Source organism: Myotis myotis, unplaced genomic scaffold, assembly GCF_014108235.1.
Source record: "Myotis myotis isolate mMyoMyo1 unplaced genomic scaffold, mMyoMyo1.p scaffold_m19_p_10, whole genome shotgun sequence".
In the NCBI taxonomy this organism is placed as follows: Eukaryota; Metazoa; Chordata; class Mammalia; order Chiroptera; family Vespertilionidae; genus Myotis; species Myotis myotis.
Genome location: NW_023416314.1, coordinates 45,636,290 through 45,659,141, shown reverse-complemented (window position 1 = coordinate 45,659,141; position 22,852 = coordinate 45,636,290). Strand labels below are relative to the sequence as shown.

General features: G+C 54.9%; 1 protein-coding gene across 2 annotated transcripts in view; it reads left to right on the top strand.

Annotated features, from left to right (window-relative positions):
- The first annotated feature begins 690 nt into the window (after positions 1-690).
- The window catches only part of LMO1 (LIM domain only 1), a 36,337-nt gene continuing 14,175 nt past the window's right edge, over positions 691-22,852 (top strand). Inside the window, exons 1-2 of one of the 2 annotated variants that reach the window (XM_036325285.1) lie at positions 691-875; positions 5,270-5,527. In XM_036325285.1, coding sequence (XP_036181178.1) covers positions 5,503-5,527 — 25 coding nt within the window. In that variant the 5' untranslated portion in view covers positions 691-875; positions 5,270-5,502. The remainder of the gene's footprint in view (positions 876-5,269; positions 5,528-22,852) is intronic. The other variant, XM_036325286.1, reaches the window with a different exon arrangement.

Here is a 22,852-nt window from a genome sequence, read left to right as displayed (position 1 = left end):
TGTGCTGGGTCCCAAACCCTGGCCCGCAGTCCCCAGACCCGGAGCCACGTCCACCCCGATGCACGCATACAGTCGCTCCCTCACCATCACACCCACGGAGTCCCACGCTCACCACGGCGGGGTCACCGACTCAGAACTGCACCCCCAAACTCCCACCCGCCATCGCACACATTCTGCCACCCCAGGCGCATCCTCAGCTCACACACACACACACACACACACACACACACAGCCCTCGCTCTCTGGCATGCGGACACACACACACACACACACACACACACACACAGTCGCTCACACGCACACACTCTGGCTGTGCTTTTGTGTTTTGTCAGAATTAATGAGAAAAGTTCCCGTGCCCTGCGGGTAATTAGTGTCCTTGGAGTTAAATAAGCTAATGGCGGGCACCTCTGGCCCAAGCAATTATGTTTGTGTATTGAATAATTGATTCAAAGCGGGGGAAGGGCCGCTAATCAGATCTGAGCATAATGAATTGATTTAATTAACAGGGGAATCTGAGGGGCCCTGGGAAACGCAGGCTTCACTCCGCTGCGGCGAGCGCGGCGGGCGCGCAGAGAGGACGGGAGCGCGGCTCGGCCGGGCCCGGGAGAGGCAGCTCGCACGGCTTCGGCGATCCCGGCCCGACGGACGCACCCCCACCCCGCCCGCCCCCACCCGCCCGCGCTCCCGGTCCGCAGGGCCGAGCTCCCCGCGCCCGTCCGCCCCCGCCCGCGGCTGCAGCTCGCGAGGCGCGGAGCCCGCGGGGCCGGAGGAGCAGAGCAGGCGCGGGAGGCGGACTCCGAGCCGCGCGCCCTCCGCGTTCGCGGCCCGTGCGGGCTGGAGCCGCCGGGGGACCATGGTGTTGGACCAGGAGGACGGTAGGTGCCCGGGGGCGCGCGGGGCGTGGGGCGCAGGGTGGGGGGCGGTAGCGGGGCCCTGCCGAGGCCACCCCGCTTTTGGCCGCAGCGGCCCCGCGCCAGCCCCAGCAGCTCCGGCCGCCGGGCGGCTTCCCGGAAGCGCGGCGGGACGTGGGGGGTGTGACGAGGGTGCCAGGCTCAGCCCCCCGGGGTTCCTCATCGGGGTTAGGAAGTCCCAAGCCAGCCAGCCCCACACGCTCCGGCCGAGAACTTTCTCCCCGCTCTTGCTGCTTCCCAGGCACCAGGAGCGCCTGTCCTCCCCGCAGTGCCCGCTGACCCTCAGTCCCCCAGCCTCCCGGGGTGTCTGCATGTCCCCAGTTCTGCATCGGACTGTGAAATGGTTCTCCCAGGGGGGTGCCCTGAGAACCTGGGGTTGAGGGTGGAGTCAAACCAGCATGGTTCTGAGGTTCCCGGGGTCTGGAACTTACAGCTGCGGGATGGGTGACATTGCTTCACCTCTGGAGGCACTGGAGAGGGCGCTCACCATCAGTCTTACCCCGCTCCTCCCCTCTGCCTAGCATGAGAGGAGGTGCCTGCTGGCTGTGGGCCATGTATCCAAAATATCAGGGAGCGGATTTGTCTTGAAGCTGATGAAGTTTACGCTTCATTGGTGATCTTGTGTTCCTTTTCTTAAAGAATCCCCTTTGCCCCAGTTGCATACGTAAGTTTGGCTCTCACAAAAATCTGGATCTAGCCCTGGGTCCAACTCACACCCTTTCCGTTCTAACTGCCAGTCTCTCAGGCCAGCTCACAGCCCTGCTGGCCCATCCACCCTCCCCAGGTGCCAGGGAACTCCTCAGTGCCTGGGAGAGGAAGCCCTGAGTTGGAAGGCTGAGACTCGTGGTGCTGGGAGGCAGCTGCTGGTCTGCAGGACGGGTCTGGCTGGCTGGCCTTTCCCTCTGGCTCCATTAGTCCCTTGTCCTACCTACTGCCTCCCTCTTTGGCGAGCAACTGGCCTGGTTTGCCAGGACCACCCGGTTTGAGCTCAGAAAGTCCTACCTCCTGGGACACTGATCAATCCTGGGCAAACTGGGACAGGTGGACAGCCTACATCCACAGCCTTCTCAGAGCTGTTGTGCAGGGATGGGTTAGCCTTCAGCAAGGGGGTGGGGAAAGAGAGACTTGTTTTCTGGGGTGCAGATTTGGTCTAAGCCTCTGCAAGGCCTAATGAATTATAACTGCGGCTCCTAGAAGGCCTGCCGAGGGCTTCCAATAACCAAAGGAGGAAAAGTGTGCACTTCTCCACTCTAGCTGGTTGCAGTTTCTGTGCATGGGCTGCCTCTGTGTGACTAGGGGGCAGGGCAGAGCGTCTGAATGTGGCCAGCAGGCATCCTGATGGTACTGCAAAGCCTGTAGGTTCACTGTCTTGTCACCTGTGGTAGCCACAGGGAAGGGGCCCTTGTCACTTCGAATACCTCTCCGAGCATCACATGTAAAACCAGCTTGTAACCCCATCTTGAAGACAGTGTTGGGAGCAGGACCCTCAGGTGCAGGCACACCTGACAGCCTCCACTGAAGAGTTCTGGAATATCTGGTCTGCCCAGGCCCTCAGGCACCGAGTTTTCCCCGCCCCCTTCCCACCTCCAATGCAGGAACCCTTCCTCAGTACTTCCCTCCCAGGTGCAGTGACAAACTGCTAGGACCTGCCCAGAACTTTGTAAGGCAGCCAGTAACAACCCCTTTCTCCTCACTGTAACCTTGGGGGCTGATCACGTGTCTTCCCTCTACTGCCCCCAGGGGCATTTCAAGGGCATTTTGGAGCACTCTTGGTAGTGTCCAAGTGAATACATGCTCATCACCTGTGGAATGTGTCAGATGCAAGCTACCTCCTCCAGGCCCAGGGGAGCTGAGGATTCCACCCTGCTATTGTGGGTGGGGGTGAGCATGGCCACAGGAATTACCTGGCTGCCCAACAATTACCCATGAGCTGAGAAAGGAGGCCACTGGATGAGTGAGGCACATGTCTGCCTCTGCCAACCCAGCAGGCCCCTTCCTGGCCACGAGCTCCGGTCATCCAAACCCTCAAAGGCTTGCTGGGTAGCTCTGTGCACCAACCTCTTGGAGGCCCCTTTCCAGATCAGTGTGCAGCTCAATGCTCACAACTGGGGGTGCAGAGAGAGCCACCTCTGGACACAAGCAGTCCTTCACACTCAGCACCAACCCCCTGCTGCATACCTAGCCTGTTTCTGTAGTCCATCACTTAGCACCCCGGCCTGCTTCAGTCCCTGAGTTGGCACATAGGGCTCCTGCCTCCCCAAAGGGATGCTGGCTGTGTGGCTGCTAATTGGTTACCTTGGAGGCTGGGAGAGCTGGTGTTGGGACAGAGTCCCAAGCGCAGCGCATGGACAAGACAGTGGAAAAGTGGTTCGTGGGTCAGGGCCAGACCCTGGAAGTGAGGAGAAGCAGTCCTGGAGGTCACAAGTAAAGCAGCAGCGCTTGTGGAATGAATGCCCCCAGACCCCCCAGAGGTGTCTACAGCAAGAAGCTGCCCCTTGCCAGCTCGCCAGGCCCGTGGCTTGCTGCACTGTCTGGCCCCCAGCTCAGGCTGGGGTGAGGGGCTGACTCTAAATGAACCAGTGGCGGCAGAGCCAAAGGCTCCCTCAGACCCTCAGGGTACAGCTCCGGCTGCAGCGGCAGGGGAGAGATCAAGCTCACAGTCCTGAGGGACGGTCAGGCTGAGCAAAATGATATATTTAATACCAAATATACTCGCGGACTATTAGGATTAAGTATTCAAGATGAAGAGGAAAGCAAAACCCTCTGAGCTGCGGATGAGGCATCTCATTAGAAGCCGCCTCTCTCCTGTTTTCTCAAAGCCCGACTTCCTGCCTAGGACAGAGGAAGACGGGCTGCAGCACGGCTCCAGCTCCCCCATTCCTCACCCCTGTCAAGCACCTGCATTGGGCCTCCAGGGCTTAAGGGGGAGGGCCTGGCCTCCAGGTCTCCTTTGTACTCAGTAAACCCCCTCAAATTGTCTGGGGTGCCACAGTTTACAAAGCACATGCACATACATTATGCCATCTGATCCCCAGAGCAGGTCTTCCACTTCACCAACAGGGAAACTGAGACCGAGAGAGAGAGAGAGAGAGAGAGAGAGAGAGAGAGAGAGAGAGAGATTTGCTAAGCCACTGTTGATAATAGGCAGAGATGGTGTGAAATCCCAACTGGTGGCCCTTGGCCCCTCCAGGGACTTCGGCTCCCTTCCCCTTGCCTGGGCCTAGTCCTCAGAAGAGCTACCAGGATTGAGCCTTCGACACATTTGCCTGGAGCCCTCCTTGGGCTGGAAAAAAAGCTCTAGGTTAATGAGTGGCCTTCCTGGAAAAGGCAGCCTGGGCACCACCCCCAGGGCTCTGGAGAGACACAGGGTTCAGGAGGAAAGGAGCCGGACACTGTCCCCCTCCTGCCTCTTGAGTTACAGAGCAAGAACTGTGAAGTCCGTAATAGCAGGAATCTTTGCTTTGTTCACTGCTGTGTCCCCAGTGCTTGGCACATAATACATGCTCAACAAACGGCTGTGGAATGAGAAAAGCTTTCAATGCCATGCTGTGCTTGCTGAGAGAGAACTTAAGACAGGATCCCAGTTTCAGTAGAATCAGGATGCCCTTGTGGGGGAAGGGGCTGCTGGGGTAAAGGTGTTCCTGTGAGATTCACAGTGGAAGAGTTTGTGTCTGGCACAGGGTTAACTTTGCCAAAAGATCCAGGGAATAACCAGAAATCCTGGGGGGTGGGGCAGGGGGGTTGGTGCAGAGCAAGTAGGAAGAGAGGGTAGGAGGTCAGAGAAAGGTTGCCCTGGTGAGAGGGGGGGCAGAAATGAAGGCTGGGAGGCTGGGAGTGACAGACCAGGGGTCCTTCAGACAAATCTCCAGGATGAGGACCTGGGTCCTGCCTGAGCGGAGCCACGCGCTGAGCTGGGGCCGAGTTGGGGCCGAGTTGGGGCCGAGTTGGGGCCGAGCGGCCTCCAGGTGGCGCTGCGGAGCCGGCAGCCGCGCGTCTCCACTCCCCATTAACCCGGAGGAAGGGGGGGCCTCGGGAAATGTGTGCATTTATTCAGTAGCAGGAGTGCAAACCTCATACATTGAGAGAGAAAGGCAGCGGGAGACGGCCGCCGAGATTCCCCCATCTCTTTGAATATAATTTTAGATTGAGATTCAGATTAAATCCGAGGGGAAAACACTTTATGAGGCTGAAAGCAGTGTCGTTGCCAGAGCCCGGGTTATGAGCTATCAAATGCAATTACATTAAGACAGATTATACTGGGCAAATTGAGCCATTTAGAAGGTGAGAATCAAAGAAACGGCTCTGATCCTCTCTTCCCCTTCTCTCTCTCTCTCCCTCTCTCTCTCTCTAAATTGCAGTTCGTAGTTCCTTCAATTCTGAGGCACAAAAGTAGGTGAGACGGCTTTTGTATCTGCGAAGTGCTTCACTCCTGAATGTAATTCTAGCTGAGTGCAATCTAGGTTAAGAGCCGGACAAGCGGGTAATTAGAGCCGCTCGCTGCCCGAGGACCGGCCGCCCCGCCGAAGCGCGCCCGGAGTCGGCGCCCTTCTCCCGGCCGAGCCGAGCTGCGGCTGGACACGGAGCGCCCGAGATGATGGTGCTGGACAAGGAGGACGGTAGGTGGCGGGCGGAGGTCCGACGCCGGGCACCCCCGGCCTTACACCGCGGCGCGCGGGAACACACGCGGGGGGCACAGGCGCGCACCTGCCAGGCTGGGCTGGGGTTGCGGGGGGAGCGGCGCGGGGGCCGGGGCCGGGCGGGGGCGGGGGCGGGGGCGGGCGCGGGGAGGACCGAGTGGAACTGGGGAGGAGGACGGTGAGTCAGTCCCTGGGTGCGGGCCCCCTGGGCCCGGCCGGGCGGGCGAGCTGTGCGCGGGCCAGGTGGTGCTCTGCGGGCCAGAGGCTCCTGCTCCCCTTAGCTCTCCGCGCAGCGGCGGCGGTTCGTGCAGAGCATTTCGTCTTTGCGGCTGCTCCTCTCACCGCAGCCATCACCCTCGCGTCGCCGCGTAACCCGAGAGGTGCCGAGCGCTGGGCAAATCAGTGGCTTCTGGAAAATCGGGCTCCGGGGCTTGCGGCGAGCCGCGCTTGGGGAAGACGGCGCCCGCCCTGGGGTGCCAGGCCGGCGAGGGGAAGGCGGGCTGGACCCTCTGGGAGATAGCTCCCCACAAGTAGGAGGTGCCTCCCGTGCTGGTCCACTGTCTCCCTGTGTCCTGAGCGCGGAGACAGGAGTTTGGCCCAGAGGAAGAAAGTGTCGCGCTACAGGCTAGTAGCACTCCTGCAGGAGTGGCCCGCGAAAGTGGCATGGGCCTGCCGTGGTCAGGATCCTCAGGGCTCCTCTGAGGCCAGAACAGAGGGTTCCATGATTGCTGGAGGCCACTAGCAGGTGGTCCCTCCTACTCCAAAGCCTTCCTGATTGGGGGTGCCCTGTAGTTATTGTCTGGTGTGCACAGGAGAGGTTGGGGAACCCAGTCCCCTGGAGGGTAAAACCAAGTGGGTGTCCTGTGACCCACGCACAGACCCCAGGGTCAGAGGAGAGGCCGTCCCCTGGCTGTCCCAGGCCCTCCTGCCCTGTAGGTGAGGGTTGCTCAATTTGTTGGCTGTAGGGAGACATATGTCTATGTAATAGTTGACACACAGTCTGCTACTGGGACGGAACTGGAAGGTGGGCTTTCTGTGAGTTAGAGCGATGGTGGTGGCGCCCTCTGACCTCCTAGTGAGTCTCCACTGGGCCTGTGCCCTCTCCCCACCAGGTCAATGGTGCTATTGACATGGTCACTTGGCAAAAACTTGAAGTTAAGTCACTTGCTCAAGGTCACACAGGAGGTTCACTTTTGCTGCTACCACGTGCTGATGCCCCTAGACTCCCCTTGACCTTCTGAGATCCCCAGCCGGGAGGGGCAATTAAAGTGTCTGTCCTCAGGGTGGCATGTGGAGGAGCCCCGTGGCCAGTAAGCCCATGAAGGCTGATTCTCGGTGTGTGTGTAGTAGGAGATGAAGAGGGAACTCAACGCTTCTGGCCAAAAGAATCCATTTGCCAGCGTCTAGCTGGGGTGTGCCATCCACCTCCTGTATGCTCTTCTCTCTTCAGGGACCCCTTCCCTGGAGTCCTGTGAGGGCCATCAGAGGGCTGGACTGCTACAGTTGTATATGGGACGAAAAGAAGGGCTTGGGCCGGGCTGCCCAGGGAGGGAGGAGGCCTTGATGTAGCCCCTTTTGTTTCTAACTCCCTGTGTCATCTCAGACCAGTCATGCTTATCTCTAGACTTCATTTTCCCTCTTGGTAACATGAGGGGCTTAGAGAAGCCAGTGCCGGGTCTCGCTTGGTGTCTGGGGTACTCTCACTGTGGGAAGCATGTGGAAATCAGGCTATGTCTTTAGGTCCAGGCCAGAAATCCAGTAAACCGGACCCTCTACTTGGGAGGCCTCAGGCAGGGAGATGGACCTCTTGGAGGTGGCTCTCTGTCCAGGCACCCAGAGTGCCGTGGGCTCTGTGATCCTAAAGGCTCTCAGATGAGCCATGAGTGGGAATGGCTCTCTGGAGGTCATTTGAGCCAGTGTCCTGCCTCCAGCCTGCAGTGCACCTCAACCACCAGACATGTGTGTTTCCTCCAGATCTATGGCAGAAAGCGTGTGGTGCCCCTCAGTGCCCCACCTTGTCCAGTCTAAATAATATGGTGCCCACTTGCATTGATGCCCGTGAGCTCTGGGGCCCATTACAGCACGAAGCCTGCAGACAGCCGGAGTCCCGAGGAGCACTGGATTCTTGTCCTGCGCAGAACTGTCCCCCAAAAGTAACCTTTCTGCTCCTAAATCCACCCTCCACTCCCTGTTAGAATCTGGCCTCTCCTGGTTCCACGGAACCTCGAAGCTGGCACCTGTAATTAGGTGGCGGGGGGAGGCTCTGGATGCACTCACCTGCCCTTCTACACCTGCTGCCTACTTTCTCCCTAGCACTTATGCCCTCTCAGCAGGTGGCCATTTGGGCCGGGTGGCAGCATTGGCCCCCAAGGGCAGCGTTGTCTGGCTGCAGCAGGGACTCAGGGCTCTTATTAACCACCCCCAATGCCTTTTCTCCACCTGACAGCATCTTGTCGGAAGAGGCCGAGGCTCCTCTGGTTGAAGTCGGGTCTGCCAGCTGCCACGGACCAAAGCTCTTGCTCTGCTGGGCTGCTGGGCTTTCATGTTGCACTTCTGAAAGATAATAAAATATCAATCGCTTCGCCGTAGCAACGGGTTTAAGAGACTTTCTGAAGTATTGAATCGTCAAAAAAATTTTTTTTTTTTTTTTTTTTTTTTTTTGCTTTTAAGCACAGTGCATTATTAATAAAGTAATCCATTAGGTCGAGCAGTGAAGGGCCACCACAGAGAGGAAAGATCTGTTTTGCAAACGGTTAAACTTCGGGTTTTAAGATTAATTGCTTTCATTTGGACGCTTGCTCTTGGCCTAGCCATTTCCACTTTACTGGAACTCAGGGTCCAGGCTTTCTAAATGCCGTCGGGTCTGCCTGTCAGCAAAGGGATCCCAACCCCCACTTTCCTGGAGAAATAGCCCCCCTTTCCCTGGCACCTGCGCTTGGACTGCCACCAGGCTGTGGGCTTTTCGGTGAGGCTTGAAGTCCTAGGGGTGCAGAGAGCTACTGTCCTGAGCCCCAGGAGTCAAATTAGCCCTCAGGCTTGTGGAGAAGAGGCCCGTGAGTAGGGGCAGAGAGCAGAGGGTCCAGGCCACCCCAAGAACAACGAGAGCCTTGGATTGCGGGGGAATGGGCAGGAGAAGATGCTGAGGATACCCTTTTGGGGGTGCTGGTGTGTCCCTAGGCGCAGGCTGGAGAAGGGTGGGTCTGGGTGTAAGCCGCCTCTGCAAAGACCCAGTGGGAAGGCTGGGGTGACCACAGGAAGCAGCGAGCAGGCTGTAGAACCAAAAGCCAGACATGATTCCTAGAGCATTTTTAATAAGTAAAAATGCCCAAGGAGAGTGGAGCTGGCCTGAGAAGGACCAGACAGCGAATCTTCAATTGTTAATGACCGCCGTGCGCACAGCCTCTACAGCTGGTCCATGAGGGCAGGCTCTTGGCTATGCTTGGGTGCTGAGCTGCAGGACCTCCTGGGATATCCCATCGTGCTCTGGACCACAGAGGGTCCTGGGGGCCTCTCCTGGCAGAGTGTGGCCAGTACTTCCCTGGCCTGGAGTGGAGGCAGGGAATGGGCCCTGGCACTGTTCCATGCTGGAGACCCCAGCAGGGCAACAGGAAGGTGGATCCCAGCGGGCACTGCGGCCTCCTGAGGCCTGGGAAAGGCCTTGGAAGGCTGGCAGGGTGGGGATCAGGCCTGGCACTCGGGGGGGTCTCCATCTGCACCTACCATGCCAGCCTGAGCAGCAGCCATCGCCTCACGGCTGGGGATGAAGCATCGCAAATCTCCAGCAGCACGCACGGCTGCTTCCCCTTCCTGCCCAAAGGTGGGAGTCTGTAAAGATGGGTCTCCTCCACCCCCTCTCTGAGCCATGGGTTAAGAAGCAGGTGCTTCTCTCTGTTCCCTGCTCTTCCATTCACTTGCCCACATGGAGCACTAAGGGGGGGACAGGGAAACAACATAAATTGGTCTGTCGTCCAGAATCCATGTCTCACTAATGTACCCAGATTAACTCAACTGTAAATTGTCTCCTTGGATGGCGGTGTCTTGCTAAAAGTTTCCCATATGATTCATGATTTGGATTGCTTTTAACGGCTATTGGCTAAGCAAGCCGGTGACTGTACAAGGTGATGCAATTGGCATTAGCGAGGGGAGGCACGGGAGCGTGTAATGCAGTCAATACTGCATTAACTACTGATGCCCAATTACAGGGAGTGGGAGAGAGCCTTTCAGGAGCATTAGGACTGGGGGAAGCTGAGATCACTGGCCGCTGCTCGCCTAAAAGCTTCACCCTTTGCATGCCGGGGTGGCCATGGTGCTGGCTTGGCCAGTCACTCGGCCTCTGTGGCTACAAGAGCTGCATTTCTCATTCTCTCTCTCTCTCTCTCTCTCTCTCTCTCTCTCTCTCTCTCTCTCTCTCTCTCTCTCTCTCTCTCAACATGTCCCATGAAGATGCTTTTAGCACATAGAAATGTGCATGTTCCTAGACCCATGGCCTGCCTCTCATTCCTCCAGAGAATGGAGTCCCCACCCCACACGGCGTCCCAGAGTCAAACCCAGCAGCTGCCCCACGTGCTTCTATTTAAGGAGCCCCTCAGCAGGACCAGGAGTTCTATTCTGGTCTTTCTTCCTTGGAACCATTGAATGATTTCCAGCATCGGTGGCCGACCCTCTGTGGTCATGGGCGGAGACATGAGGTTCCGGCTCGGTGCAGTTGGGCTGCTGGCACAGGCTGCTGAGGTTGGGAAGTGGCCGTGGTTGGACAGGCTGGCCTTCTTTGAGCAGAAGGCAGAGCTGGGGTGGTGCAGCTAGGGGAGGCTGATGGGGGATTGACCCAAGCCATGCAGGTGTTCTCAGCAAGTGCGGGCCCCTCCAAGCAGCATCCCATCCAAGGCAGAGTTGTCCCTAAGTAGCCAGGAAGTCAAGGCTGTTGTTTAGCTCTATCTCTAAGGGCTAGAGTGTCTCCTAAGAACTCTTGATCAGTGAAATTAGGAAGATAGGAAGGAGTTAGGAAAAAATAGTAGAGAAAAGGGCATGGGTACCCCAGTGGGCCAGGTACTATTGGACTGGCTGCCACCTTTACCATCCTGCTAAACTCTGCAGGTCCAATATGTCCATGGATCACAAAACCATGCCCACCCAATGTTGAGACTGCTTTGCCTTTATACCTTCTCATCTTTACGATGAGAATAACCACATCTAACCGGCTGGATTGTTATCAAGATTAAATGAGATAAGGTTCACATACACACTTGATAAACCAGGGGGGCTCATGTCTATGTGAGGCGACATTGCTTTCTGCACAGCGACAGTGTGATCAGAAATATCCTGTGCCCGGTTGGTGCCTTGTTCACTTCTGGGCAGTGGGACATCACCCTCCCTCTTGCAGTTAATTCATCTGTCATGGCCACCGGTCTCTGCTGCCCGGGAGGCAGGCTGGCTCCACTGCTCACCACTGCCCAGACTTCCAAGGTGACTAGCATCAGGGGAAGAAGCCTCCAAGGTCACTGTTTACAAGTCCCTCCATTTATAGGGGAACAGTTGAAGCACGAAGGGGGCAAGTTAAGTTGCCCAGAGTTATGTTGGGAGTCATAGCTCAGAGCTTCAGCATCTTTCAGGTTCCATGTCCAGTTGCCATACCCTTTCCCTGGCCCCAAATGCATGATGAGGCTGGGTGACAGAGAACCCTGATGAAAAGGAACATTAGCTGGCCTGGTGCCATGTGCTTGGACATCCCAGTCATGGCCCTAGCCAGCCTACTGACAGCCCAGGGGATCTTTGCCTCTCTACCCTTGCTCGTGTTGTGTTGACCACTTGCCTGGCATGCCCTTTCCCCTTTGGTTAGCCTTGCAGGAGCCTGCAGGTGGCCAAAGCCATTCCAGAGTCACATCCACTCAACCTAGCAACAAGCTCATCTCTCATTGGGTGGAGTGGGTTTATTTTGTGTTCTCAGACAGAAGCTCACAGTGGCTGACATGAGCAAATTAAAAGCAGAAGGTATGAGAGGAGTAGGCAGCTGGTCCAGATTGCAGGGGCAGATTGGCTCCCCAATTCCTACCTCCTGCCCCTTCCTAACTGGGTTTTCAGGTGCAGCCTGCTGGCATGATTCAGGAGACCTGGATTCTAGTCCCAGATGACTGCCATGTGACTTCAGACAACTTATTGGGCCTCAGTTTTTCCATCTCTACAATGGGAACAACACCTAATGGGCACCCAGTGTCAATGTACACATTTGATAAGCCAGGAAGCTTCATGCCTGTGTGAAGTGACATTGCTTTCCACACAGTTACAGTATGAGCTTTTTCACTCTTGGACCTTAGGCGTCATAGAGACATAATAGCTATCATTTTACTGAACCCTTACTTAAAAGTAAGATGTCATGCTATGGATGTGTATCAATGAGTTATTGCTGCCTAAGCAACCACCCTAAAACTCAGAGGCTCAAAATAAGCATCTGTTTAGCTCTCGAACCGCAGTTTTGGGGTCCCACTCATGCCTGGCAGATAGCTGATCAACTGGATGCTGGGGGTGACAGGGCTGCATGTCCCTCCTCATCCAGCAGACTCTTCCGGCTTGCTCACATGGTGGAGACAGGTCCAGGAGAGAGAGAGTGGACACACACCAAACTTCATATGGTCTAGGTTTGGCTCTTGGATGTTGTCATTTGGCCAAAATACATCACAAGGCCAACCTCAGTTCAAGGGGTGGGGAAATAGATGACACCCTTGAAGAGAGGAGGTGAAAGTCACATTGCACAGGATGTGGCTACCCGGAGGGGTAGAGAGTTGGGGCCATTTCTGTACTCAACCCACCAAAACATCTTCCATGTATGGTTTCATTTAATATCCTTAACCACCGTAGGGACAGCGACTGTTGTGATCTTGATTTGACAGATGAGAAATCTGTAGAAAGAGGCTGTGTAATGGGTCGCAGGCTCCACACAGCTCGCAAGTCCAGAGTTGGGCTGGGAGCCCAGGCTGCCTGACTGTAGAGTGAGCAGGGGAGGAGCAGTGAGAGGATGACTTGGGAAGGTGGTGAGGGAGGCTTGCTAATGCGGGGGTGGGGGAGAGTGTCTGCGCTGCCATCTGAGCCCGGGCCTATTCCTTCATGGGATGGAGGACCATAGGAGATCAGCCCCCACTGCCTTCTCTGGCTTTTCTTCTCTGTCCTGCAGTAGGGATGGGTGTGAAGCTCTATGGTTACAAGAGCTAACTTCAACCTGGACATATATGCAGAAGCGGCTAGGCAGGACTCAATTCATTGGTTAGCCCCTCGCCTCAAAATGGGGCGGTAAGTGGGCTGGTGAGAGGCCTGTGTACATTCATAAACCAGCTGATTGAAAAGCAATATTTCAGATAAATACAAGCCAGCGATCTATCAGTGGTTGTAATAAAACCCAGGCTTCAGGCTGTGATTTTATTTTGAAATAATAAGAATTGCTTGATTCTTTTTACTTGAGTTACCATGGTAATTCTGGCGTGGAGCAGTGTTATATTGATTTAGAAAGTGGACAGTAATATTTCTTTTGTGTTATTCTGTTTCTAGGCCTTGATTTCTAATTTCCACTTGGAGATTACTTTTATAAATTTCTTAAGTCCTTCCACTTTTTTTCCTCTCACAGTATAATTTTCCTCTCATGCGCGGCTGTGTTCTGAGCTTATTGGTTTGCTCTTATTTTAAATTAAACTTGCTGGTTTCAAATATTGAAATGACATCTTTGTCTGTGTCTGTACTTTGGTTTAGCAAAATATTACAGTCTGACGCTCTCTGCTTAATAATTTAAGGGAGGCATTCTGTCGGCCCTCACTGGGTGCTGATAACTTATGACTCAACCAACGCAGGCCTTAAACTCCTGACATTTTAATATTGTGTGGCGGGAGCAGCCGCCCCTCCGCTCTGAGTCTCAGTGGAGAAAAATCCGTGTGGTACCCCAGAAGGGAGTTTTAATAATTCAATTTTGCCGGTTGGCGCAATGACTTGATAGAGAGGGGGAGGGAGACACACTTTTCCCAGATAAGTGGGAGCAGCTCTGGCTTGAACATCTAGGGCCCACAGCCAGCACCTACTCCATCCTGTCTCTCCTCTCCCCTGAATTTTTAAAAACTCCAGTGCCTGACCCTGGTGATGGACTGTTTAGGAAGGGCTGCATATGAGTGCCATCAGAATGCTTGAACTCTCAGGTTCCAATTTTAAAGCAAGTGGAACCAGCATGGGCTTTGTATCAGACAGACTCAGTTCAAATCCCGCCTCTGCCACATAGTAATTCTTAACAGTAAATTGTACTGGTGATTCCAACTAGTCAAATGGGTATGATCATGACCACCGTTTCGGTCCATTGAGGCTTCAATAGGCAAAGCTCTTGAAGGTCCGTAGGTGACTGGTGGGGTTCCCCTAACCTACCTAGGTCTGGGTGAGGAGGGGAGAAGGGGGGAGTGGGTGTGCTTTGAAACACTTATCCTGCTCCAGAGGTGCCTGGGGTGCAGAGCCCTGGGAGGGCTGTTCTTTTGAAAGCCCCCACGCTATGGCGCCAGGAAGAGGTGATCAGCTCCGCCCATATTCCTGGTCTGCCCAGCAGAGAGAGCCTGGTTAGGACAGGCCTGGGCACCTCTTCTGGAAACACTCCACAGCAGGCACAGCATCTCAAGGTCCATGTGTCCAACCGTTTAGCAAGGAGTGGGCTCCAGAGGGAAACTCACCACGACATGGGTGGTGGGGCAGAGATCTGTCTGCAGGCCCGCCTCTCTCTGGCCTGAGGCAAGTCCCTCCTGTCTTGTGTGTGTGTGTGTATGCAGTGAGGCAGTGTACTAGTCGTCTACTGCTCTGCAACAAATCACAGCTGAGCAGCTTAAAACAACATCCATTTATTATCTCACAGTTTCCGTGGGTCAGGAGTCCGGGAATGGCATAGCTGGTCCTCTGCTCAGGGTCTCTCAGGCCATAATAGAGGTGTCAGCTGGGGCTGTGGTCTCAAATCAAGATTAATCTGGGAATTGAGTTTCCAAACTCACTCACTGGATTGTTGTCAGGAATCAGTTCCTCATGGGCTGGTGGACTGAGGCTTCCACTCCTCACTGACGGTGGGTCATAAGCTGCCCCCAGTTCTGTGCCATGTGGGCCTCTGCAGCATGGCAGCTTGCTTCCTTAAAGCCATTACGAGAGTGTCTGCTGGCAAGCAGGAAGTCACAGTCTTTTATAAGATGTGACACATCTAATCACAGATGTGACATTTCATCACTTTGCTGTATTTCCTTTCTTGGGAGCAAGTCACTAGGTCCAGCTCCCACTCAAGGAAGTGTGTGGGGGGGAATTGCACAGAGGTTGTTAATATCAGGAGACGGAGGATCATTGGGGACTGTCTTAGAAAAATCAGCCTGTGAGAGACTAGCTTCTGGAACAGTATCTCAGGCCCCAGGTGCCCAAAAGTTTAGCTGCCCCCAGAGAGAATGAATCACCAGCCTCAGCCCTGGGAGGCCCAGTGCCTCCGCTTCCTGCATCACCTCATGCCAGCGAAGCCCCAGATGTGGCAGAGCCTTTCATTTCATCTTTATAGCACCCATGGTAGGCTGCGAAATCAAATACTAGCCCCATTTTGTGGAGGAGTGGGTTGTGCCCAGAGAGGGAGAGACGTTGCCTGGGAGAGCCCAGCAAGCTGGTATGTGGCAGAATTCAGATGAGAGGTGGTGGTGAATCCTGGGAGGTGGTGGTGAATATACTCCCAGGCCTTCCCTGATTGTGGTGGTGAGAGGGGATGGCACTGACTATAAACATGTACCCACAGGGGTCCGGGCTGCGGGTGGGACCTGCTAGCTTCCTCTTTTTCACAGATGGCACTAGGAGCCTGCAAAGCAAGCGTCCATTACCCCAGGGCCTGTGTTCTCACTCAGTGGTGACCACACCCTCGGAGGAGATGAAGGTGGCTCCCTCCTGAGCCAGCCTCCCAGCAGCTGTTGGGGGTTGAGGGCCTCCCCACTTGCTGGCTGCTGCCAGGTGCAGGGGAGCCGGCATTGTTGAGGTGGCCTGGGTAGAGGCTGCTTCAGCGGTTCCTCCCATGAGAGCTGGGCTAAAAAGGGCTCTCCTGGGAGTTGAAACACAGGGCTGGGAGCCAGAACTCCTGCAGCCCCAGCCTGGCCCTGCCCCCAGTTCACAGCATGTCCTGGGGCAGGCCTCTCAGGGTCACAGTTTCACCTTACATGTCAAGGGTCACTGGCGGCCTCAAGTGTGGTGCTGGGTATAGAGACATGGCCATGAGTGGGGAACAGTGTGGTGAGGCCAGAGCCAGGAGAAGGAAACCGCTTGATGAGGTTTCTTTGTCTCTCCTTGGTCTCCCAGGGTCAGGAGAAGCAGAGATCCCGGTGAGAGCATCCGGGCCCTCCATGCTTGGTCTTGCCACATTCGAATCAGGTTGGATGGTCCCGTCCGTCCCTTACTGTTTCCAGGTAGAACTTCAACTAGGTTACGTTGAGGGGCATTATGGTACCTCAGGCCTCATCTCAGCGGAGAGACCAGCCTCCAAGTCCTCCACATGTGGGAAGAGCCCCAGGGATGGGGCAGGATGGCTCCGGTCACTTGAGGGGGTATCTGGGCCTTGGGCCAAGTACCCATGTTCTAGGCATGAAGCTAACTCAGTGAGTCTTCATGGTTTCATCATGGACTGCTGTCTCAGGAAGCCACCCCTCAGGAAACTAACCCCAGAGTGGGCCTGGCTCCCCCTGCTGGCCAGGATGCTCCATCTTCTTGAGTTAACCCCTCAGAGAAACCACACAGGGGGCTGTCCCTAGCCCCGGCACTGTGTGCTCTCCCTCCAGGGGCTTCCATTTGACCCACAGGCACATGTTGCCTTCCTTTCTGGCCTCCGTGGCCTGGATCTGAGCTTGCACACCCCTGTCTGGGGCAGGGTTCACCGGTCCTGGGAGAGGGCAGCACTCCATACTGAACCTTGGCTGGGCCTGAAGGGCCTCACTATGGTCTAGTCATTATGCACAGACCATAACTATGGTACTCAATGCAGGACAAGCTCAAGGTCTGAAAGGGAACCCTTCCCCCATGGGCATGCCTAGCTTGTAGAGAGGGCATTGCAGGTTGGGCATAGGCCTGGGAGGATGCAGAAATTTCAACAGAGAGCTGGGAAGACAAAACATGAATACAGTGGTGGAAGCAAATGGGGCGGAGAAGAGTGATGGATCCAGCAAGGCTGGAAGAGTGGGGACAGTCAGTTCCCTGGATGTGGGAGTCTGGGGAGGGAGGCAAGGGGGTGCCCTGGAGCTCTTCCCTCCCTGTGGAGCAGCCAACGAGAGATGGGGTGGCCCGGGCTGGCTGCTGGACCTCCCAGGGCCTCTCTCCTGATTCCCAAGAAATAATTTTTTATGAACTGATTTCTCCTGTTCTCGAAGGAATGTTTGGTTTGTTTTGGTTTATCACAGCTTTGTTGAGATATAATTGGCATGCCACAGTTAGCTTTTTTAAATGTACAATGCAGTGGTTTTAGTATACATACAGAATCATACAACCATTACCATCATCTAATTCAAGAACATTTTCATCACCCTCAAAAGAAATTCCATATCCATTGGCAGTCACTTCCCCTTCCCTTCGAACCTGGCGACCACTCTTTTACTTTGTGTCTCTATGGATTTGCCTCTTCTGGATAGTTCATATAAATGGAATCCTACAAGATGTGGTCTTTGTGGCTGACTTCTTTCCTCACCTTGTGTTTTCAAGATTCATTCATGTTGTAACATGTAATCAGTACTTCCTTTTTATGATCAAATATTACTCCATTGTGTGTGTATGCCACATTTTATTTACCCATTCATCAGCCGATGGGCATTTTGAGTTCTGTTTTTAGCTATTGTGAATAATGCTGCTACTATGAACATTCATCTACAAGCTTCGGTGTGAACATCTGCTTCCATTTTTCTTGGGTATGTGTTTAGGAGTGGAATTGCTGGGTCATATGGTAACTCTACATTTAGGGATATTTGTTTTTAATTTCAAATAAACAGTGCAAGAGTGTTTAGGAGAAAGGTCATTCTTGGCTGGCTGAGCTTTTGGAAGGGAGGTTGCCTGCAACCTGGTCCCCTGGCTCCTAAGGTTCAGTGGATCTTGGGTGAGTCCTTTTCCTCGCTGGCTTCCATTTTCTCACGAGTGACATGGGCACTGCGTGCTCTTACGGAGCCCTGCTCACCTCTAGGGTTTTTGTTGGTAATTTCTACTTACACAGCGTGTCACGGATTGCAGAGCACCCTGCTTGCTTTAGCCGCTTTGGTTCTTTCGCCTGTGAATTGGGTGCTATTGCTCCAGCTCTGCTGACAGGGAAGCTGAAGCTCAGAGAGGCTACGAACCTCGCTGAGTTTTATTGTGGGTCAATGGCAGAGCCTGAACTTGAACCCAGATTCATCAGAGTCCAGGTCCCTGGCCTGAAATTCTGCCTCAAATGTGTTTCTGGGCAAAGCAAGGCTCTGTGCTCTGTTTTCTATTCCGCATTCTGGGGGCTGGGAAACCAGGGCGTGGTTAGATGAAGATGATGGGATAGGAATAGGGATGTTGCAAAAGCCCACTTTATAGCTGTGTGACTTTAGATAAATGTTCCTACCTCTCTGAGCCTCAATTTCCCCATCCCCAAAATTAATTACTACTCATAGCACTGGAACGAGGACACGGTAAGATGCATAGGAAATGCCAAGCCTGATGCTGGGCAGGCAGAGGTATTAGGTATATGATGATAGAGCCCCTGAGGAGGGCTTGAGGAGGGTGCAGAGTCCTGGGGGACCACCGAGAAGACGTGCCTGGCGTCTGGGCTGGTCAGAGCCAGCATTAAGGCATCACTTGAGCTGCCAGGAAGGGGAGAGAAAGAGGGGAGTCCCAGAGGTCTCCAGCTTGGGGCTGCCAGAAACCAGGAGGGGTTTCCAGAGATCTCGCAAAAACCTCCCACCTCCAGGAGAGTTTGTGGACAGACCCTGCTGGTACCCCCATCCTCACCCCCAGCCGAGGCCGCGGATGCCTGAGAAGGGGGCTTGCATGACTGCCTTCGTTAGCCCGAGTGGTAATAAAACACTTTAAATTTATTGTGACATTTGGATTTAATTAAAAAGTACACACTTAGGGAAGTAGAACATAATGGGGAGAGAGGCAGCGTGGCTTTTCCCCTCCTTTTTCCCCAAACTAATTAGCGTTGTATTTTAAATTGTTTATGTGCCGCTAATCATCGTAATAAATCATTTATACTGAAAAAGACACACTCGGCTGTGCCCGCCTCGCGGGTTCCGCTCGCCGGGCTCTATCGCGAACAAATTGATCTGGAAGTGAATTTATTAACCACTGGGGAAGAAATCATTAGTGCTTTCTCTAAACATTCCCCAGGTACGCTTTATTGCTGCAGTTTATGCTGTAACTAAAAGGAGCATTACCCAGGCCTGGGTTGTAATTTCCTTACAGAGCCTGCAGCCCACTCCCAAGCCAGGGCGGGAGGGGTTAGGGCATCCCTGCCTGCTCTCCCTTAAGTGGTCTGCTGACTCCAGCCCCCTCCCAGCTCACCTCACCCCAGCAGGGGCTCCCTGTGAGGTCTCTGCGGACCCATGGCCTCGGCTACCCCTTCTGTCGCCTCTCAGCAGAAGAGTGGTTCCCAGTCACTCCTGTCTCTGTCTCAGGAGTGTGGCTTAAAGTTGATGGCTAGTCTTGAGTTTGGAAGACTGGCGAGTAGAGGCTATGAGGTCATTGGGGTCAGACAGGCTTGTCATGGACCGGCTTCCCCACCCAGCAATGAGGAAGGCCTCAGTGCTGGGCTGATCATAGGCTTGGGGGAACAAATATGGCTGAGTAGGGACCCGGCAGGAGCAGGGAGCCATAGGTGGGCTGCCAGGAGCATCCTCTGCGGGCCCTGGGGCCTCCTCCAAGGTGTGGCTGGAGCGGTCTGTTAACCTCAGCGTCCTCGTGGGGCCTGCTGCCCTGTGTGTCCCTGTCTACCACCCAGGGCAGGGCCCCAAACAGGGTGCAGTGCTCCACACGTGGTCTGACCAGTAACAGGCAGCATGCTTGTCAGCTCCCTGGCCCGCAGACACCTCGCCTCCGATAATGCAGCCTGGGGCCCCGCCAGCTTTCCCAGCAGCCCTGCTGCTTCGTTGACTCGCACGCGGATGCCACTGTCTCTCCCTTTGCTCTGGGGGCTTCCCTCGCCCTCCACAGGGCCTGCATTCTATGACACTCATGGCAGGCTTCTTCCCACCAGGCTTCCAGAGGGGGAAATGCACTTCTGAACCAGAATCTCCTCCCTGGGAGCCCAGGAGTGGTGTAGGCTACAATCTCTGCCTGTCTGAGTCCAAGGCTCGCATTCCCAATGGTTTCAGCCACTGTTGCCCCATGAGTCTCCTCAGCCAGGCTGGGGGTGGGGGTTAAGGGAATCTTAACCCCCAGGGGCCTTGCACTTAGCTCCTCTCATCCAGGTGCGTAAAGGAGGAAGGAGGAGCCCCCAAAGCCTCACCAGGAAGCCCCAGGACAGCATCTCAGGCAGGCACCCCAGAGATAGTGCTTGTGAGGTGAGCCCCAGGGGCTCCTGTCCCTGCAGCTCCCGGGGGCGGGGTCTGGAGTCTCCCTCCTCGCCAGCTTGCCTCCCTGGTCATCCAACCCAGTGGCTGGCAGGTGGGCCTGGCTGCTTCAGGAAGGAAGCGGGACCCAGCAGCTGGCCGGGCCCAGCCTGCCTGGAGGGTCCCTTCTTTGCGTCTGGAGAACATATTTAAAAGTTTGAATTCAAAATTGATTTTGAAGGGCCCTAATCTCCGATCCCCTGGCGCTCACGGTGTGTCTGCCGCTCCTGCCAGACTCTCGTTTTCTGGTTCAGTGCCTTGGTGCTCACGTCCCTGATGCTGTGAAATTGAGACTCGTCTGGGAGTCCGTGCCCTCCTCCTTCTCTGCGGAGATTGCAGGCCCCTCGGGAGCCCTGTTTCATTAGACGGGTGACTCGGGCTTTGCGGGTGCCCAGGGAGCAGCTGGGTTGCTGTCTGGGGAATGTACCTTCCAGACACTTCCCTGCTGGTCCCCACAGCTGTGCAGCTCCAAGCAGCATCCTGTCAAGAGCCCTGGGGGCTAGCTCCAGCAGCCCGGGATGGGATGGGGTTTGGTGGAGGCTACAGAGAGAGAAAAGCTTGGGCCTGGGGTTTTCTGCGGCAAATTTCAGGGGCTTTTTCCTTCCACTGGACCTTCAGCGTTTAGACTAGACCGGAAGAGTGGTCATATCTGTCAGCCAAGAGAACCCTCAGGTGGGTGACTGGGGAGGTTAGGCCTGTTTCGGGAGGAGGAGGTGCCCAGGCCACAAATGCAAAGGGATAGACAGCTGCTGCGGTTACACAGATGCCTGTGCTCTGGCTCCACCCCCAGTCCCTGAGGGTTGGGATGGAGTAGTTACATGCAAGGGTCTGCAGGGCCAGAAGGGCAGGACTGCTGTCCCTTTATCGAAGGGATAGAAAGCTTGTATTTGTACAAGAGCCATCGTTTCTCAGTGGGAGCCCTGCACTGCACTGCGATGGGCCTCTCAAAAATCCAGATCAAGGCAGGCAGGACCTAGGCATTGCTTTGTTTATTAGGCCTTAAAGCTACAGGTGCTTTGGGGCTGGGGGCTCGAGTCAACAGCAAGCCTGATTCAGGCTCCTGTCTCGGGGGAGCCTGCCTGTCTGCATCAGCCCACGCTGGCCAGCAGACTCTTGCCAGTCAAATCTGAGTATCTTCATTCATTAACTGAACTGACGGTTAAAAAGGGAGCTGCAGGGCTCAACCCTGGGGACACAACAGTGAACAAGCCAGGCAGGGCCTGAAACAGGCCTTCATGGGGCTTACAATCTTATGAGAGAGACCGTTTTTTTTTTTTTCCAAGTAAAATCACAGAACAGTAAAACAATTACAAATTGTGATAAAAACTCAAAAGGAAATGATGAGGGAGTCATTTAAATAAGGACATAAGGAGGTCAAGGAAAGCCTTTCTGAGGAGATGGCAGTGAAGCCGAAAGCCAAAGATGAGAAGGAGCCAGCCACGTGAAGAGGCAGGAAGGTGTTCTATAAAGGGGGAAACAGCATGTGCAAAGGCCCTGTGGCAGTAGGGAGATCTAGAATGTGACTGGAGTGCCCTGTGAGAGAGGGAGGCAGCGGCAGACCCACATGAGGATATCCTGGGCTTGATCAAGAGTGTGAACTCTTAGGCCACCGGAAGTTATGGAAGGGTTTCAAGCTGAGCAGTAACATGACCTGCTTTGGAAAGATTTCTCCAGCTGCTGTGTGAAGAACGGATTGTAGATCCTAGACACGAGAGGCTGGTGGGGAGCTATGCTGATAATGTGGCGAAAGATGGTGGCAGCGCTGGAAATGAAAAGAAGCAGGTGGGATGGGGAGAAGGAGTCAGCAGAGGAAGGGGGACGAGGATAACGAGAGGTCTGAAGACGACTGAGTTTCTGGCCGGAACATCTGGGTGGGTGATGGTGTTCGTATGGTGAGGGGAAGCTTGGATAAGAGTGCAGAGCCCAGGTTTGGAGGAGGTGATCTAGAGTCCTATTGCTTTCGAGATACATCTGGGACTTTACAGAGACCACCAGAGGGTTGGAAGAAAATGCCTACACTCCCCCCTGCAGATAACTATGCAGTTAACTTAAGCATCATTCCCAGTGACAAACGAAGAGCACATTCTGACTTCTCTAAATTCCCCTCACCAAAGAGCCCAGGTGCTGGATGGACCGGCTCCCGGCACCCAGGAAACTGTGTGTGGTTCACGAGCCAGTTCCAATCGGACCTGCTCCGGTGTCTCTCAGTGAACCCTCCAGGCCCCTGCAAGTTCCCCACTGGGTCCCCTCAAGCTGTTTCCTAACACAGGGCTGTGTGGGGCCCAGCTTCCCTCCACAATGAGGTGTGTGGAAGCCCCTCCACCCCATCGTCTACACACACTGGAAGGTCACTGTGGGTTCAGGCTCTAGGACACTCCATTCCTAGGAAGGTTTGCCTCCACCAGCACACGCTGCAGAAATGCCTGCTGCTTCGTGCTCCTGCACAGGAATGCTCCTCCATGGGGCCTTGGGGACCGGAAGCCCACCCTGACCGATGGATCCCAGCAAGGGGCCTCTAGAGCCTTCTTCTCTTCCCAAGGTCAAGACTGGGTCCAAGCAGAAGTTCACTGTCGCCGTGGCTCAGGAAAAAGATGATGCCGTGTTGCCTCTGGCCCTGATAGAGAGCAGGGAGGGGCTGGGGCCAGTCGCCTGGGTCTGAAGGCCCGCTTGGCCCCTCACAGCTGTGCCCTCTGGCAGGTTCTATGATTTCCCTGACCTCAGTGATGAGGATGAG